This window comes from Oncorhynchus gorbuscha, linkage group LG11 (assembly GCF_021184085.1).
Source record: "Oncorhynchus gorbuscha isolate QuinsamMale2020 ecotype Even-year linkage group LG11, OgorEven_v1.0, whole genome shotgun sequence".
NCBI classification, from domain to species: domain Eukaryota; kingdom Metazoa; phylum Chordata; class Actinopteri; order Salmoniformes; family Salmonidae; genus Oncorhynchus; species Oncorhynchus gorbuscha.
Window position 1 is genome coordinate 64,452,283 of NC_060183.1, and position 20,169 is coordinate 64,472,451.

The following is a 20,169-nucleotide window of genomic DNA, read 5'->3' on the forward strand; positions in this document are numbered from 1 at the left end:
AGCTGTATAGAACTCTCCGACCACTCAATCCTGTGCCATCCTCTATCACTGAAACTACTGAACAGAATTACAGAGGAGGCCAAATAGAATGTTAAATAGACAGAAGTGAAGAAGTATTTTTATACTGTACCATTGTTTACCAATGGGATCATTTACAATAATGTGAGGGATATTTGTATCCTCAAGATGGAGGAACATGAACTAAAGCTCAGGGTGCTTATTTTAAGATGATGAACGAAAGTGTCAGTTCCTTATGTAATGCTACATGTATGAAACTCTAATACAGTGTAATAAAATAAAGTGAAGGCTAAGATAAAATATAACAAGGGCTGTTGTGTTCTCTAGTATGTTAACTGTGGTTTGATAATGATCTGTTTTGGGGGGGCTACACACAGACAATGATGGAAAGACAGTTATCTTATATGGCATCCTTTATATCGCATCCCGGAGGACATTGAAAACATTGTGAAATGATTACCGGTAACTTATTTGTCGGGATTCTGCCTGGGTGCGCTACTGAGTCATTTTAACTTATGGAGCATCCATTGTTTTAGGCAATCCCATCTCTCTCTCTCTCTCTCTCTCTCTCTCTCTCTCTCTCTCTCTCTCTCTCTCTCTCTCTCTCTCTCTCTCTCTCTCTCTCTCTCTCTCTCTCTCTCTCTCTCTCTCTCTCTCTCTCTCTCTCTCTCTCTCTCTCTCTCTCTCTCTACCCCCGTGTGTTTTATGATACGGGGCGGTATAGACCTGTGTGTGTAGGGCATGTGCGCCCCTCCTCTAGCTGGTGACGGATAATAGTAGTGGGTGTGAGGTGGATTTGAACTTGAAGCCGGGGCAGATTGGAGGAGACTCCGAGCTGATGTCCGAGTAGACTGCGCTCTGAGGAGAGAAAGAGAGCTATATACAGCGGGAACTAGAACGTATATTAGTCTGGTTCTGGAACTAGAATCGGGGATCTTTGGAAACTTGATCGAAAACTTAGTTGGTGGATATCTGGACCCAAGGTAGGATTTTATCGTTGCTTGATTGAATTGCTTTTTTAGGTATGCCTGTTGTCGTTTGTCATAGGCTAAGTAAGGGTAGTCTTATTATTACTTTTTAATAAACTGCCGTTTTCTCCGTCGCATATGAGGCGTTTTGCAGTGGACGTCTTTGTAACAAGGCCTCAGTTGTAGATGATAGTTCACATTGATGTCTGCTCATTGACATTTTTCACGCTTTGCTTGCTGTGATTTATCACCGTCTATACTGTATATCCACGGGCATTCAAAGAGAGAGGTGTTTGGGTGGTCAGGTTGAGGAATGTTCTCAATGATCGAGGACCTATAGCCTACAACAGCTCCATTAACAGACCTCACACCAGGGGTTAGCGCTTTAATGGCCAGGCCATTTACAGTGATCGACAACATATAACCTTTTCAGCACAGCTGCTGCTGTAGACGATCGAGAGGCAAGCGAATTTATAATTTCTGTTTCGGGACGCCTCTGAGTGGCGCACGTCACAGTTGTCCAATTGCGCGAAGGAACATCTGGAGTGAAGTTGCCCCCATTGCCCTTAGCTTCAGCCAGGTGTGTGTGTGTGTTTTTTAGCCATTTTCCACGGAGCTGCTGGAGAGATGTCCCTGCTTGTCAAAGCTGTTTTTGTGTAATTTCACTAATTGTTCCAATACGACTCAACGCAGTGTCCCAACCAGGTTTTTATTTGTTCCATTATCCTACTTAGTGGCTGTAGCTTTTATAGTCATGAGTCTCTTGTCCATTGGATCCCCTGTTCCAGAACAGCACCACTCTCTATTGACAGACAATAGGGCTCCTAGCTCCGTGTCTTTGTGTTTTACCTTTCAACACCATAGTGAAGTGAAGTAGGTTGTAGTAAATTTAGCATGTAGGCATTTCAACACAAAGGCGAAACAAAAATAATCATTTTAAGTACATAGACTACTGAAAGGCTGGTAATGGCTCACATCAACACCATTATCCCAGAAACACTAGACCCACTCCAATTTGCATACCGCCCAAACATATCCACAGAGGATGCAATATCTATTGTACTCCACACTGCCCTTTCCCACCTGGACAAAAGGAACACCTATGTGAGAATGCTATTCATTGACTACAGCTCAGCGTTCAACACCATAGTACCCTTAAAGTTCATCACCAAGCTAAGGAACCTGGGACTAAACACCTCCCTCTGCAACTGGATCCTGGACTTCCTGACGGGCCGCCCCCGGCTGGTGAGGTTAGGTAGCAACACATCCGCCACACTGATCTTCAACACTGGAGCTCCCCAGAGCTGCGTACTCAGCCCCCTGCTGTACTCCCTGTTCACCCACGACTGCATGGCCAGGCACGACTCCAACACCATCATCAAGTTAGCAGACGACACAACAGTGGTAGGCCTGATCACAGACAACGACGAGACAGCCTATAGGGAGGAGGTCAGAGACCTGGCCGGGTGGTGCCAGAATAACAACCTATCCCTCAACGTAACCAAGACTAAAGAGATGATTGTGGACTACAGGAAAAGGAGGACCGAGGACGCCCCCATTCTCATCGATAGGGCTGTACTGGAGCAGGTTGAGAGCTTCAAGTTCCTTGGTGTCCACATCAACAACAAACTAGAATGGTCCAAACACACCAAGACAGTCGAGAAGAGTCGAGAAACCCATTCACAAAGCCTATTCCTCCTCAGGAAACTAAAAATATTTGGCATGGGTCCTGAGATCCTCAAAAGGTTCTACAGCTGCAACATCGAGAGCATCCTGACTGGTTGCATCACTGCCTGGTACGGCAATTGCTTGGCCTCCGACCGCAAGGCACTTCAGAGGGTAGTGCGTACGGCCCAGTACATCACTGGGGAAAAGCTGCCTGCCATCCAGGACCTCTACACCAGGCGGTGTCAGAGGAAGGCCCTAAAAATTGTCAAAGACCCCAGCCACCCCAGTCATAGACTGTTCTCTCTACTACCACATGGCAAGCGGTACCGGAGTGCCAAGTCTAGGACAAAAAGGCTTCTCAACAGTTTTTACCCCCAAGCCATAAGACTCCTGAACAGGTAACCAAATGGTTACCCGAACTATTTGCATTGTGTGCCCCCCCCAACCCCTCATTTACGCTGCTGCTACTCTCTGTTTATCATATATGCATAGTCACTTTAACTATACATTCATGTACATACTACCTCAATTAGGCCGACCAACCAGTGCTCCCGCACATTGGCTAACAGGGCAATCTGCATTGTGTCCCGCCACCCGCCAACCCCTCTTTTACGCTACTGCTACTCTCTGTTTATCATATATGCATAGTCACTTTAACCATATCTACATACTACCTCAATCAGCCTGACTAACCGGTGTCTGTATGTAGCCTTGCTACTGTTATTTTCAAATGTCTTTTTACTGTTGTTTTATTTCTTTACTTACACACACACACACACACACACACACACACACACACACACACACACACACACACACACACACACACACACACACACACACACACACACACACACACACACACACACACACACACACACACACACACACACACACACACCTTTTGTTCGCACTATTGGTTAGAGCCTGTAAGTAAGCATTTCACTGTAAAGTCTACACCTGTTGTATTCGGCGCACGTGACAAATAAACTTTGATTTGATTACTTACATCAGCCGACAGTATGTCACTTGCTCAGACTTGGTCAATACTTGTAGTAAAAACTGACTGTGCATAGCTGTTCCAATAGGGCCATGCAAGGTGAGGGCCCTGGAGTGTGTGCATGTGTGCACAGGTAGAGTCACTAGTTTAGGTCCCACTCTGGATTTCCCCCCTCAATCGCTACAGTTTATGTTAAAGTAGGTATATACTGTATGTCATTCATGATCATTTTGATATAATGAACTCAGTGTGTATTGGTTCCACAGGTTCTATAGAAATGTTACATCTCAGACACCTGCTCTGGCTGATGTTTCTCTGTTTTGCTTTAGCTGAAAAAGGTGAGTCTTGCTGTGTGTGTGTGTGTGTGTGTGTGTGTGTGTGTGTGTGTGTGTGTGTGTGTGTGTGTGTGTGTGTGTGTGTGTGTGTGTGTGTGTGTGCGTGCGTGCGTGCGTGCGTGCGTGCGTGCGTGCGTGCGTGCGTGCGTGCGTGCGTGCGTGCGTGCGTGCGTGCGTGTGTGTGTGTGGGTGTTTTTTCACTGACAAACTAGAAACAGGTCATTAGTTTTACACAAAAGCAGAAAGAGACATTCACGCAGCTCCATTCATCTTTCTCAATCCTCAAGACACACACACACATGCACACAGGGTTGGGTAAGTAACTTTCTAAATGTAATCTGTTAGTTACTAGTTAACTGTCCAAAATTGTAATCATTAACGTAATGTTTGCATTACCCAAACTCAGTAACGTAATCTGATTACTTTCTGATTACTTTCCCCTTAAGAGGCAGTAGAAGAAGACAAAAATAATCCATCACAAACTAAACCCATTCACAAACTAAACCCATTCACAAACTAAACCCATTCACAAACTAAACCCATTCACAAACTAAGCCCATTCACAAACTAAACCCATTCACAAACTAAACCCATTCACAAACTAAACCCATTCACAAACTAAGCCCATTCACAAACTAAACCCATTCACAAACTAAACCCATTCACAAACTAAACCCATTCACAAACTAAACCCATTCACAAACTAAACCCATTCACAAACTAAACCCATTCACAAACTAAACCCATTCACAAACTAAACCCATTCAAAACTAAACCCATTCACAAACTAAACCCATTCACAAACTAAACCCATTCACAAACTAAAACCCATTCACAAACTAAACACCTAAACCCATTCACAAACTAAACCCATTCACAAACTAAACCCATTCACAAACTAAACCCATTCACAAACTAAACCCATTCACAAACTAAACCCATTCACAAACTAAACCCATTCACAAACTAAACCCATTCACAAACTAAACCCATTCACAAACTAAACCCATTCACAAACTAAACCCATTCACAAACTAAACCCATTCACAAACTAAACCCATTCACAAACTAAACCCATTCACAAACTAAACCCATTCAAAACTAAACCCATTCACAAACTAAACCCATTCACAAACTAAACCCATTCACAAACTAAACCCATTCACAAACTAAACCCATTCACAAACTAAACCCATTCACAAACTAAACCCAAAACTAAGCCCATTCAAAACTAAGCCCATTCACAAACTAAACCCATTCACAAACTAAACCCATTAAGCCCATTCACAAACTAAACCCATTCACAAACTAAACCCAATCACAAACTAAACCCATTCACAAACTAAACCCAATCACAAACTAAGCCCATTCACAAACTAAGCCCATTCACAAACTAAACCCATTCACAAACTAAGCCCATTCACAAACTAAACCCATTCACAAACTAAACCCATTCACAAACTAAACCCATACTCTGTGTCTGCTCTTTGTCATTTAGTGACTTACAGGCGATCTGTCCTGAGTTACACCCATCCACCCTGTGTGCTATCTGACCTGATATAACTGTACATGCTCATTCTGTAGTCATTTGAACTATTAAGCCCTGACATAGACCCTCACTTTATGACCTTTAACCCCGATCCCTAGCCATGATTCCAAACCTCATATACTTGCTCATCAGTTTTGATAATATAGACACTTGTGTCCTTACTTGCATGGCTAGATAGTAACTCCCTCTTTCTCTGTCTTTAGATCCATCATGGAGGATGACGGTAGAGAAGGCTGCCCCCGTTAGTGGTTCTCTGGCTGGCAGGGTGGTGCTACCATGCCACTTCTCCATCACCCCCACCACACACACCCCCACACTCACCCCTAGCACCCAGGGCCCAGAGGACCAGCTGAGGATCAAGTGGAGCAAGGTGGAGAGAGATGGGGAGCGTGTGGTGCTGGTGGCCCATGGAGGAGTGATCAAGGTGGGGCAGGAGTACAAGGGAAGGGTGTCTGTGCCCAGCCACCCCCAGGCAGTAGGAGATGCCTCGCTGATCGTTGTCCACCTGAGGGCTAGCGACGCTGGGCTCTATCGCTGCGAAGTCATGCATGGGATGGAGGACACCCAGGATACTGTTCATCTCAATGTCAGTGGTGAGTGGACACACACACGGTAGCAGACACACACAGTAGCACACACTCACACACACATTTCGCCCATTAGAATGTGTAAATAACATAATATACGCCATTTAGCAGACTCTTTTATCCAAAGCGACTTACAGTCATGCGGCATACATTTTGCGTAGGGGTGGTCCATGCGCTTTTGTCTTTAGTTCCAGTAGTTGTTGGGTAATATAAATAATGTGAAACTCTCTAATACTAACTGTTTCCTGTTATTCCCACTCAGACATGCTGGTCCATAGGGAGCCTCTAGTTAGTCTGTAAAGGTGCCACGGTGTGGTCATGTATCAGCCTTATTATGGTGGAATAGTGCAGCTTTCTTGGACAGCAGAGCTGAGCAGCAGGCCAAGTCATCATCGCTAGATGGAGGAAGTAACTGGCAGACAGTGGTGCTGTAGGACTCCAGGAGGGGGACGGTCTTGTGCATCATGAGACCTGAAGACTGGTGTTAGTGACTCAGCTTCATCATTACCTGCTCAGATGGCAGGAGATTCAGACTGGGACTGTCTTGTACATCATGAGACCTGGAGACTGGTGTTAGTGACTCAGCTTCATCATTACCTGCTCAGATGGCAGGAGATTCAGACTGGGACTGTGATGTGTGAGGCAGAGCAGATGGCTGGCTGAAACATTTAGCAGGTCTGAATACGTAGATGGAGAAACATTATTGTGTATTCTGCCCTGGGAGTACTGCTATGTTACTCTGGTTGTAACACATTACCTCATGCTGGGTCTGATCTGTGCAGACCTACAGGGCTGGTGTAGGTCTTCTGAGGATAAGGTAGAGGTGGTCCGCTCTTAACCTAGAACTGTATCCCTCATCTGACAAATTCATCAGTAGTCTACAGTAGCTAGTATCACCATGTTTCACAGCACGGCAGTCAAGTGTCCATCAAGTGTCCATTAGTAAACAAAACCACACATTGTCTGCAGGTCTCTCTGGGAGTCTTTCTGGGTAGCATGCTGATGTCAGCTGGCTCTACACCTGTAGTATTGTTCACTAAACATAGAAACCTGTGTTCCAAATATTCTGCTCTGATAGATTTGTCCTATACATGGTGTTATGTAGCTCATTTGGGGGGTGGTGGGGGTTACAATGTACTACTGTGTGTGGCATTCAAGCTGGGTATCTTTCAAAAGGAGAGGCCCCCTAAATAGCCCAGATTATCATAGATTCCACATTAGAGATGAACAACAGCCTGTTGATATATTACAGCCTTTGTGTGTGTGTAGATACAGCCTCTGTTCAGTCTCTGTTCACTAGGCAACAGACAGAGACTGTTCTATCAGACTAACAACTGTCCTTTTACTGCACGTCAAACTAGTCAGTCAACTCTATAACTGGAGCCAGCTTCCTAGAGGGAAAAATAATCAACTCTTATGCACTTGGAAAATAGGGGTCTGATTCCTCTGCAGAACCATAGTCGTGTTACTTGGTTGTCGCAATCCCCTTATTTGAATGCACCTTTTGTACAGTAAGTGGATCTGGATAACAGTGGATCCAAAACTACACACACACACACACACACACACACACACACACACACACACACACACACACACACACACACACACACACACACACACACACACACACACACACACACACACACACACACACACACACACACACACACACACACACACTGACCTCCTGTCTCTGTCTCTCCAGGTGTGGTGTTTCACTACAGGTCTAGCTCTAGTCGTTACACCTTGTCCTTCCCTGGGGCCATTGACGCGTGTCTCGCTGCCGGGGCCACCATCGCTACAGCCGAACAGCTGACCGCCGCCTTCGAGGACGGACTGGACCAGTGTGATGCCGGCTGGATAGCTGACCAGACTGTCAGGTGTGTGTGTTACCGGAGCTCTCAACTGATATACCCATCTCAGGGATACCTCCATCCTGTCAGAGTTTGTATTGAAGACTACATTTCCTATGCTCCCTCTCGCTTCCCTGTAGATACCCAATCACGAAGCCCCGTCCTGGTTGCATGGGCGATATGAAGCACAGACCTGGGATCAGGACGTATGGGCTCAGAGACCCTAAAGAGACCTATGACGTCTACTGCTATGTAGATAAACTACACGGTGAGGGAGTGTTATTGTTGGTGTTTCATGATAGTGAGCTAAATCTATGTCAGCGTGTGCCTCTTTGGGTAAAGTGTGTGTATATCTCCCCTGTACTGTAGGCGAGGTGTTCTACACTCCTGTCAGCTACAAGCTGACCCTTCGCCAGGCCAAGCATGAGTGTGAGAGGCAGGGGGCGGTGCTCGCCTCCCCTGGTAACCTGTTCGCTGCGTGGCGTGGAGGACTGGATCGCTGTGATTACGGCTGGCTGTCAGATGGCAGCGCCCGCTACCCCATCTCCGTCCCCAGGCCCCAGTGTGGAGGAGGGCTGCTGGGGGTCCGGACCCTGTACCGATTCCCTGACCAGTCAGGCTTCCCCAACCCTATTGACAGACATGGAGCTTTCTGTTTCAAGGGTAAGACTACTGTAATACTATTACCACCACTGTTACTGAAGTTGCTGTTGCTGCTGCTAAGAAAATGATGACAATGGCAATTACATTTATGCTAATGAGGATAGGAAGGAAGAGGAGGAGGACGAGGATGAAGAGGGAGAAAATGAAGAGGAGAAGGATAATGAGAAAGAGAGGGAGTAGGAGGAGAAAGGGGGAGAGAGGAGACATGCTCTCTCTCTCTGTCTCTCTCTGTCTCTCTCTGTCTCTCTCTGTCTCTCTCTCTCTCTCTCTCTCTCTCTCTCTCTCTCTCTCTCTCTCTCTCTCTCTCACTCTCTCGAAAAGACAGAGGAAAAGTGAGAGAGTTGATCCTCTATTGTAGTAACAGACAGGCAGACTTGGCAGGGGAGTATCACCAGGGATATTTATGCAGCTTGAGTTTCTCTCAGGCTCAATGAGTTATGACCCGTCCTGTGTGAGGAAGAACTCTCACCCTGTTTTCACTTCCTGCTGAGGGTTGTCTAAATGGCCAAGCCTGGGGGGACAGATCACATCTCAGTAGAGAGAGCGAGGAGGGGATGGGGAGAGAGAAAGTGAGGTATGGAGGGATTGAGGGAGGAGTAGAATGAGAAAGACCGAGAGAGACAAAAAGGGGGGAGAGGAGGATGGCAGTGTTACGTGAAAGTCCTTTTACAGCAAAAGACTTAAGAAATATGCATGTAACCCACATTTATTCCTACATCTCCCGTTGATATCAATGCATGATTTATGTAATAGTTAAAGTTACGGGCATGTGTTCTACGTTAGGATCTGGCCCACTAAGTGTTCAAAGCTTTTATTGTGTTATCATGTTGGACATGTCTGTTTACGCACTGAGCGTTTACTTTATATCACATCTGGAAAGACAATGGCCCACTCCCTTCCTCTCCCAGACCTACTGTATCACCCCATACTCCCAGACTTACTGTATCACCCCATACTCCCAGACCTACTGTATCACCCCATACTCCCAGACTTACTGTATCACCCCATACTCCCTGACTTACTGTATCACCCCATACTCCCAGACTTACTGTATCACCCCATACTCCCTGACTTACTGTATCACCCCATACTCCCAGACCTACTGTATCACCCCATACTCCCTGACTTACTGTATCACCCCATACTCCCTGACTTACTGTATCACCCCATACTCCCAGACCTACTGTATCACCCCATACTCCCTGACTTACTGTATCACCCCATACTCCCTGACTTACTGTATCACCCCATACTCCCTGACTTACTGTATCACCCCATACTCCCAGATCACCCCATACTCCCAGACTTACTGTCACCCCATACTCCCAGACTTACTGTATCACCCCATACTCCCAGACTTACTGTATCACCCCATACTCCCAGACTTACTGTATCACCCCATACTCCCTGACTTACTGTATCACCCCATACTCCCAGACTTACTGTATCACCCCATACTCCCTTACTTACTGTATCACCCCATACTCCATGGCTTACTGTATCACCCCATACTCCCAGACTTACTGTATCACCCCATACTCCCTGACTTACTGTATCACCCCATACTCCCTGACTTACTGTGTCACCCCATACTCCCTGACTTACTGTATCACCCCCTACTCCCAGACCTACTGTATCCCTTCCCTTACTGCAGTCACCAACCTCTCCATCCTTTCTCCACCTTACTGCAGTCACCAACCTCTCCATCCTTTCTCTACCTTACTGCAGTCACCAACCTCTTCACCCTCTCCCTACCTTACTGCAGTCACCAACCTCTCCATCCTCTCTCTACCTTACTGCAGTCACCAACCTCTCCTTCCTCTACTTGCCTTGCTGTTGTCTGCAGTCTCCTACCTCCCATTATTCTGCCTTACTGCAGTCTCCAAGTCTCCAACCTCCTCTTCTTGTCCCTGCTTCCCTGCCATACTGCAGTCTCCAACCTCCCCTACCTCTTCAACCCTCTCCCTACCTTACAGTTTCCAACTCCATGGTTTCCAACTCTGATTTAGCCCAATGTCTCCAACATGGTTGGTTAAGGCCAATTCTTTAAGGGTCCGGGCGTAAGACTGGATTCTGGCTCGAAACATGGCTCTGATTTGTTGGGTCACTAGAAAACTTTAAAAACGGTAGGTGGGTCGCAGCAGAGACCCAGTTACAGTTAGGAACCCAAGTTTATAGTGTGGTGTTGTAAGGTGGATGGGTTCTGCAGAGAAATAGGGCTCTGTTTAACTCTATCTCTCTCCTGTTCCTCATATTTGGGGCTGTGTGTTTTTTACGAGGGGAAAACCCAACTCATGCTCTCTAAGACAGAAACAGGACAGGTCCCTAATGCACTACAGCTGGCCCCTTCCCAGAGAGAGAGAGTGTAACGAGAGAGAAAGCAAAAGAGGAGGGAGAGAGAGATACTGAGTAGGAGAGCGAGCAGGCAAGTAATACTTGCCCAGGAGTATCATTATCATCACCATGATCATCACCAGAATAGATTTACGCACTTGCAACCTTCTTTTTCCAGGAACAAAATATTATGTTGCAATCTAGTGGTTTCTAAAATACCATAAAATGAAATCCATGATATAATTCCCATGTAAATCACCTGAAACAGTAAGGTCTCTGACAGTGTGGTAGTGATTTATACAGCTCAGAACGTACAGTATATGTGAGCTGCCTAATGCACAGTGGACGTGACATGGCTATAGGGACAGGGACAGGGGACAGACTGCAGCTCAGCCAACCAGATGGCCTGGCCCAGCCAAACACATGACATCAGACCTGGACTGGAGCTAAGCAGGAGCTGTTCCCCTCACAGTGTGAGTGAGCAGGCTAACTAACTCCCCTGAGGGTCTCTGCTCAGAGTAACGCCAGCTATAAACGCCCCCAACACTCACACAGAGAGAGAGAAAGAGGGGGTGGGGGTGGAGAGGACAATATAGTGATGGAGAGGGAGTGAACGACAGAGAGAGAGAGGGAAAGAGGGGGGTGGGGGTGGAGAGGACAATATAGTGATGGAGAGGGAGTGAACGACAGAGAGAGAGAAAGAGGGGGGTGGGGGTGGAGAGGACAATATAGTGATGGAGAGGGAGTGAACGACAGAGGAGAGAGAAAGAGGGGGTGGGGGTGGAGAGGACAATATAGTGATGGAGAGGGAGTGAACGACAGAGAGAGAGAGAAAGAGGGGGTGGGGGTGGAGAGGACAATATACTGATGGAGAGGGAGTGAACGACAGAGAGAGAAAGAGGGGGGTGGGGGTGGAGAGGACAATATACTGATGGAGAGGGAGTGAACGACAGAGAGAGAAAAGAGGGGTGGGGGTGGAGAGGACAATATAGTGATGGAGAGGGAGTGAACGACAGAGAGAGAGAAGAGGGGGTGGGGGTGGAGAGGACAATATAGTGATGGAGAGGGAGTGAACGACTGATGGAGGAGAGGGAGTGAACGACAGAGAGAGAGAGGGAAAGAGGGGGAGGACAATATAGGGGAGAGGGAGTGGAACGACAGGACAATATAGTGATGGAGAGGGAGTGAACAATATAGTGATGGAGAGGGAGTGAACAGAGAGAGAAAAAGAGGGGGTGGGGGTGGAGAGGACAATATACTGATGGAGAGGGAGTGAACGACAGAGAGAGAAAAGAGGGGGTGGGGGTGGAGAGGACAATATACTGATGGAGAGGGAGTGAACGACAGAGAGAGAGAAAGAGGGGGGTGGGGTTGGAGAGGACAATATACTGATGGAGAGGGAGTGAACGACAGAGAGAGAAAGAGGAGGGTGGGGGTGGAGAGGACAATATAGTGATGGAGAGGGAGTGAACGACAGAGAGAGAAAGAGGGGGGTGGGGGTGGAGAGGACAATATTGTGATGGAGAGGGAGTGAACGACAGAGAGAGAGAGGGAAAAAGAAAGTGAAAGGTTGGGAAAGAGAGAGAGAGAGGGAGTGAGAAGGTCCCAGCTCCTTCATCTATACATGGCCTCAACATTTTGAGAGGAGGTTGGGTGCTGAAATGGAATATATACATTAAACATAATTATGTCATTACCGTGTGTCAATAAGGTTAACATGCGACAGCTGCCCATGTGTGTGTGTGTGTGTGTGTGTGTGTGTGTGTGTGTGTGTGTGTGTGTGTGTGTGTGTGTGTGTGTGTGTGTGTGTGTGTGTGTGTGTGTGTGTGTGTGTGTGTGTGTGTGTGTGTGTGTGTGTGTAAAGATTTACTAGGGGTCCACAGATGTTGTTGGATGCCAAACCCATATTTCTCGGTGGTTTACACAGACAGCCTGTGGGTGGACTATATGGGCAGACAATGTAAAGACTTTGTGTGTGTGTGTGTGTGTGTGCTTATGCCAAGGAATCTCCCAAGGGAAAAAGGAGGTTGGAGGTGTACAGTTGTTGTAAAACTGCACGTTTTAACACAGTTCAGACACCATGCTGTCTAAAAATACAGACCTCCTGGCAGTTAGAGAGAGAGGGTTATTATGCTGACAGATTGACACCACTGGCACTGACACTTCCACTAGTTTATTCTTGACGGCTGACGTCTCGCTTTAAAAATAAAACTCTCTGAGTTGGGTTGCCTTTTACAGCCCGTTGCTGTGCGCTGACACTGTTTTGATTCTGACAACACCATTCTCTGTTAACGTTGAGATTCTTGTTCGTTTTTATTTACTATGGCACAGCATCGAACATCTGACCCCATCTGACCCCCATCTGACCCCCATGGTTCATCTGTATATCTGTCATCTAACCCTTATCTGACCCCCAATGGTTCATCTGGGTATCTGACCCCCATCTAACCCTCATCTGACCCCCATGGTTCATCTGGATATCTGACCCCCATCTAACCCTCATCTGACCCCCATGGTTCATCTGGATATCTGACCCCCATCTAACCCTCATCTGACCCCCATGGTTCATCTGGATATCTGACCCCCATCTAACCCTCATCTGACCCCCATGGTTCATCTGGAACATTACTGTACCTTGACTGTTATCTCAGGTGGGGGTATATGTTCCTGTTAAAGGTGTTGTGACCACAGCTCAGCATCTCCCGTCTCTCTGTCTCTGCAGGGAAGGAACCAGAGATCACCTCTCCTGGACCTGTGACGACCACAGACGCTCGCAGGACAGACACAGTTCCAGACAAACCTGATGCCATCTACCACACAGGCAGAACTGACCACACAGTTACAGACAGAACTCACACAGCCAGAACTGACCACACAGTTACAGACAGAACTCACACAGCCAGAACTGACCATACAGTTACAGACCCAACTCACACAGCCAGAACTGACCACACAGTTACAGACCCGATTCACTCAGCCAGAACTGACCACACAGTTACAGAACCAAATCACACAGCCAGAACTGACCACACAGTTACAGACAGAACTCACACAGCCAGAACTGACCACACAGTTACAGACCCAACTCACACAGCCAGAACTGACCACACAGTTACAGACCCAACTCACACAGCCAGAACTGACCACACAGTTACAGACAGAACTCACACAGCCAGAACTGACCACACAGTTACAGACAGAACTCACATAGCCAGAACTGACCACACAGTTACAGACAGAACTCACACAGCCAGAACAGACCACACAGTTACAGACAGAACTCACACAGCCAGAACTGACCACACAGTTACAGAACCAAATCACACAGCCAGAACTGACCACACAGTTACAGACAGAACTCACACAGCCAGAACTGACCACACAGTTACAGACAGAACTCACACAGCCAGAACTGACCACACAGTTACAGACAGAACTCACACAGCCAGAACTGACCACACAGTTACAAACAGAACTCACACAGTTACAGAGAAACCTCACCCCACAGACAGACCACACCAGACTACTGCAGAGCAAGACAGAAGTGAGCATGCAGGTGGACTACATGAGACAGGTTATACAGGCACAGACAGACATCACACAGCTACTGACAGAACACACACCACCAAACACAAACATCACACCACTGACTATACGACAATAGACAAAGACAGAACTACAGGCAGAAAGACAGACTTCTCTGTTGGTACCACTCTGTTCCCTGAGTATGACGTGGATGACTTTGGCCCAGACCTAACCAAGGTAGAGTCAGTTCCAAGCAGGGGTGATACCCTGTTCCCTATGCAGCTGCCCCCTCTCCCCACCACCCGCTCCCAGCCCATCCACCCCCACCTCGACATCAACCAGGGGGGAGACCAGGTGGGACAGGGAGAGACTCAGATAGGCTCAGGCAGAGGGGAGAGCAGTGGGAGTGGGGAGGGGAGCAGTAGTGATGGGGGAAGTGAGGGGGAGGACAGGGTAGTAGTGATTCCTACACAGGGCTTCATGGCCGGGACAGGGATGGGATCAGACCCTTCACGCCCAGGACAACCAGGTTACCCAGGACGTCCAGGGTCAGTCACCCCAGAGCAGGGCCAACCAGGCTGGGACAGAGTGACAGGACAGAAGCCTGCTGTGGTCTACAAGGAGGAGGAGGGCCAGAGCTCTAGAAAAACAACCCATAGCATAGCAGGAGCCATGGAATCATACAGCGTGGACCAATCGGTGGCGATCCCTCACGAGGCATCTCCCACCAAACCACCCTTCCACCTCATCATTGTCAACGTGTATGACAAGAACCAAACAGGTGAGAGTTTACTGTTGACTCTAGTGATGTGGTGTGGAGATAAACACAATATTGTTTAATGTACTTCACAACCAGCCTAACTCTTATCTCAGGACTGCTAAGTAGACGCACTGTAACACCTGTGTTTAGAGGTATTTTCCTCACGATTGTCTCAGCCCTCTTGTTGTGAAGTGACTTTAATGTTGTGTACTCTAATATTCTGAGTCTCTGTGGGTTACTGTGTGCTGAAGGACTCTGTACTCACTGTACCCACAGTGGCCTGCTTATATTGATGCTCTGTAGGCAGACCGAATAAAGAGAGAGAGAGATCACATGGAAAAAGAGTATACAGGACACATTGTTAAAGAGTGTGTGCCATGGACAGGAAGGAGACAGTGACCACTCTTAAACCAGACTACTGCTGGACAACTGTGACCTAAACTGACCTGATACATCTCCATAATATATTCATATCTCCAGATTACCACCCGAGACAGATTTACGAGAGGGGTCTCTGAGATCTGTCATATCAGGGAGCCTTGGCTGCTGTAGGACTTCAGGATCTGTGGGAGCATTTTTAGATTCAGGGCTGACCTCATTTAGCTGCGTGTGTGTGCGTGCTTGCAGTCATGCCTTGAAGAAATATGTGGCTTGACGAGGTTGAGCTCTGGATGCTTTCTAGGTGTTTTATGTCTTGTTTTAAGAGAGAAGTTGTATCATTATCACCCCTGTCCATTTACAAGCAACACCCATTTACATACAAACACATCACATTCTGCACAAACAGAATCTGTTGGTCTTAGCTTGTTCCTCCAGAGAGAGTGAAAAAGAGAGAAAGACGCGCACACACACGCACACACACACTCTCACACACACACACACACACACACACACTCACACACACACACACACACACACACACACACACACACACACACACACACACACACACACACACACACACACACACACACACACACACACACACACACACACACACACACACACACACACACACTACAAGTAGGCCTAAGCGTTTCGCTGGATGGTGTATACCTTGAGTATCATGTACATTATGACCAATAAAACTTGAAACTTAAACTTGGAACACAAACACACAAGGTCAACTGGCAGAGCCTGTTTTAGCTCAATCAGCGATGTAATCATTGTCAACTAATTACTCCCTCCTTCTCCAACCTCCATCCCCCTAACTCCCCCATCCCCGTGCCTCTCCCTCTTTCCCCTTTGATGTGCGTGAGTCGACACTGCTCCCCTACCCCCATCCAATGCATAACATTTATGAATGGCTATTGTTTATTATTAAAGGGGTATATTGTATATTGTAGTAAAAAGTTAGGTAACATTTCACCCAGTAACTCAATAAGAGCTCAGTTCTTAAGTGGGTTATAGTCCCATTGTTTCTACATTAGAGGAAATTGAGAAATTGAAACATATAGTATTATGGTTCACACATCCTGTTTCACATATAGTAGATATTTTTGATTCAGGGTCACAATTGGACACCTTTAGGTTGGGAGTGTGTTTTATTAAGATGGGTAAGTCTGACGCACACACACACATTTAAGTCATTTATTAGACGCTGTTATCCAGAGGGACTTACAGGAGTTCAAGGGCATGTCGACAGATCTTTCACCCAGTTGGCTCAGGGATTTGAACCAGTGACCCTTAGCTTACTGGCACAACGCTCTTAACCGCTAGGCCGGATATATATATACACACACACACACACACACACACACACACACACACACACACACACACACACACACACACACACACACACACACACACACACACACACACACACACACACACACACACACACACACACACACACACACACACACACACACAGATTAAAATGATTTATTTATACCATCTCGTCACGGTTTTTATTTGTCCCCAGAGATATAACTAACCTCAGGTTTAGTGCTGCCTGTCCATATGTGCTTCCCCCTTGCACCCGTTCCCACGATATATGTTCCATGTGTACCATAAAGACCTAATGAAGACACACAAACCTGCCTTGTTCCAGTAATACGTCTGGCTCGGATCGACCCAGTTGTAGCCAACACACAGCAGACACTATTCACTCTTTGTGGATAGTATTGCAATGCTGAAACAATTATAATTTATCAGCAATGTGGAAGAGGGATTCCCCATGGTGTTTCTGGTAGACCTTAATCTGAAGGTCCTGATGTGCACACACACACACACACACACACACACACACACACACACACACACACACACACACACACACACACACACACACACACACACACACACACACACACACACACACACACACACACACACACACACACACACACACACACACACACACACACACACACACACACACACACACACACAAACACACACTTATTTGGATCCACAATGTAGATTTCAATAAGTATCTAAACCTCTCAAAGGTCCCTGTATACATGGACACTGAAAGATAAAGAAACCTCCTTCTCCAAACAGCTAGGCTGCCTCTAACAGCTGAAACAGAGCAGTACCTAGCCAACTGTTTTGCTTTGGTCTGGAGGCCACGTACTGCAATTTTATGAATGTGGCTGAGACTGACAAATATAAGTATCACAGTGTATCAGAGGCTGTCCAAGCGTGCTACGAAGGGCTGGTATTTTATGTAGCAGTCAAATGAGCAGCTTTTGGAATCAACCCCCCCCCCCCAACCACCATGCAAGAAAGCACATCATCATCAACATCGTGGGATATGTCCACAAGGGAGCATTTTTCTTGTTTTACTATCCTTGTGGGTCCCCACTAGGATAGAACCAACCCACACACACACACTCTCTCTAACTTCTCCCTGTGTTGCCCTGTGTTTCCAGTCGACCACATCCTGCAGATCCTTGGCCAGCCTCTAGGGGGTAATGGAGATTTCCAGTCCCCTCTCATCCCAGCCTTCCCATTCATCCAGACTGAGGCCATCCAGGGCAGCGAGGACAGTATCCATCCCATCACTCTTCCCCCAACACTCAGCTTCATCAACGGGAAACACCAGGTCAGATTTACTGTGGTTGTCTGGATTTGTGAGATATATTCAGCATCTCTTTCAAGGACAATGGAAGTAGAAAATCATCATCAGGATGGGTTGCATGAAGTGACACAACAGGAAAATGAAAATGAATTCATTCATTTAGGTGACTCTGGAGCCAGAGCTGCCGGGGAAGGAGCAGGAGGCGAGAGGAGACCAGTTTGAGACGGCCACACCAGTCCACAGTGAACTGGGAGAAGAGATGGATCATGACGAGGAGGAGAAGAGCCTCACTCCCTTTGACTATGGAGCCATTCATACTGGAGAGACCAGAGAGTCCACTACTACAGACAGAGACACAGACAGAGACACAGACAGAGACACAACTACAGACAGAGACACAACTACAGACAGAGACACAACTACAGACACAGACAGAGACACACACACATACAGAGACACAGACAGACACACAACTTCAGACACAGACAGAGATACAGACAGACACACAACTTCAGACACAGACAGAGACACAGACAGAGACACAGACAGAGACACAGATAGACACACAACTTCAGTCACAGACCGATATACAGACAGAGAGAGGACACAGACAGGAGAAAAGACAGAAAGCTACAAAGAAACAACCCCTTCTTCCCTACATACTTCCTCAGTCTCTTCCCCAGTCTCTCCCTCAGTCTCCTCCCCAGTCTCTTCCCCAGGCTCTTCCTCAGTCTCTTCCCCAGTCTCTTCTCCAGGCTCTTCCTCAGTCTCATCCCCAGTCTCTTCCCCAGTCTCTTCCTCAGTCTCTTCCCCAGTCTCTTCCCCAGGCTCTTCCTCAGTCTCATCCCCAGTCTCTTCCCCAGTCTCTTCCTCAGTTTCTTCCCCAGTCTCTTCCCCGGGCTCTTCCTCAGTCTCATCCCCAGTCTCATCCCCAGTCTCTTCCCCAGGCTCTTCCTCAGTCTCTTCCCCAGTCTCTTCCCCAGGCTCTTCCTCAGTTTCTTTCCCAGTCTCTGCCTCAGTCTCTTCCCCAGTCTCTTCCCCAGTCTCTTCCCCAGTCTCTTCCCCAGGCTCTTCCTCAGTCTCATCCCCAGTCTCTTCCCCAGTCTCTTCATCAGTCTCTTCCCCAGTCTCTTCCCCGGGCTCTTCCTCAGTCTCATCCCCAGTCTCATCCCCAGTCTCTTCCACAGGCTCTTCCTCAGTCTCTTCCCCAGTCTTTTCCCCAGTCTCTTCCCCAGGCTCTTCCTCAGTCTCTTCCCTAGTCTCTTCCCCAGGCTCTTCCTCAGTCTCTTCCCTAGTCTCTTCCCCAGGCTCTTCCTCAGTCTCATCCTCTGGTTCCCCCGATACTTCCCCAGATGGCATCTTCCCCTATGAGGACATGGAGTGGTCAAGCGGCCATACCCAGGAGGGCTCAGCAGATGATACCCGGCCCACCCCAGCCTCAGATAGCCAACCAGGTGTGGTCACGGACGAGACAGAGATTGGAGGGGCGGAGAGCGTCGCACACACTCCATCTCACACACACTACACTTACACCAAAGACAAACAAACTCCCTCACAGACCGAGGTAGGAGACTTTGAGGGGTCTACGTCGACAGAAGAGGAAGGCTCGGCCCAGGAGGTGTACCCACATGAAGACCCCAGATTCACCAGCCCTGGCAGCCCTGGAGCCATTGAGGCTCCCCTGGTGGGGCCTGGGGTGGAAGGACAGGTGACTGTTACACCCGAACCGGGAGCCAGACCAGGAGCCAGACCAGCCCAGGCAGGAGAGACTGTCGGAGACCGCACTGCACATCACATAGACTCTTCTACACAGCACACAGACTACCCCCTCCAGCCTACCACGCAGGATAAAGATCTCTCCACTCACACTAAGGATCA

At 47.6% G+C, this 20,169-nt stretch overlaps 1 protein-coding gene across 2 annotated transcripts in view; it reads left to right on the forward strand.

The window, feature by feature from the left end:
- The first annotated feature begins 797 nt into the window (after positions 1-797).
- LOC124049114 (versican core protein-like) overlaps positions 798-20,169 on the forward strand; it is a 30,278-nt gene continuing 10,906 nt past the window's right edge. The window contains exons 1-6 of one of the 2 annotated variants that reach the window (XM_046370467.1): positions 798-1,001; positions 3,921-3,992; positions 5,742-6,131; positions 7,834-8,008; positions 8,122-8,249; positions 8,351-8,644. In XM_046370467.1, coding sequence (XP_046226423.1) covers positions 3,932-3,992; positions 5,742-6,131; positions 7,834-8,008; positions 8,122-8,249; positions 8,351-8,644 — 1,048 coding nt within the window. In that variant the 5' untranslated portion in view covers positions 798-1,001; positions 3,921-3,931. Of the gene's footprint in view, positions 1,002-3,920; positions 3,993-5,741; positions 6,132-7,833; positions 8,009-8,121; positions 8,250-8,350; positions 8,645-18,810 lie in introns of those variants that run through there. The other variant, XM_046370466.1, reaches the window with a different exon arrangement.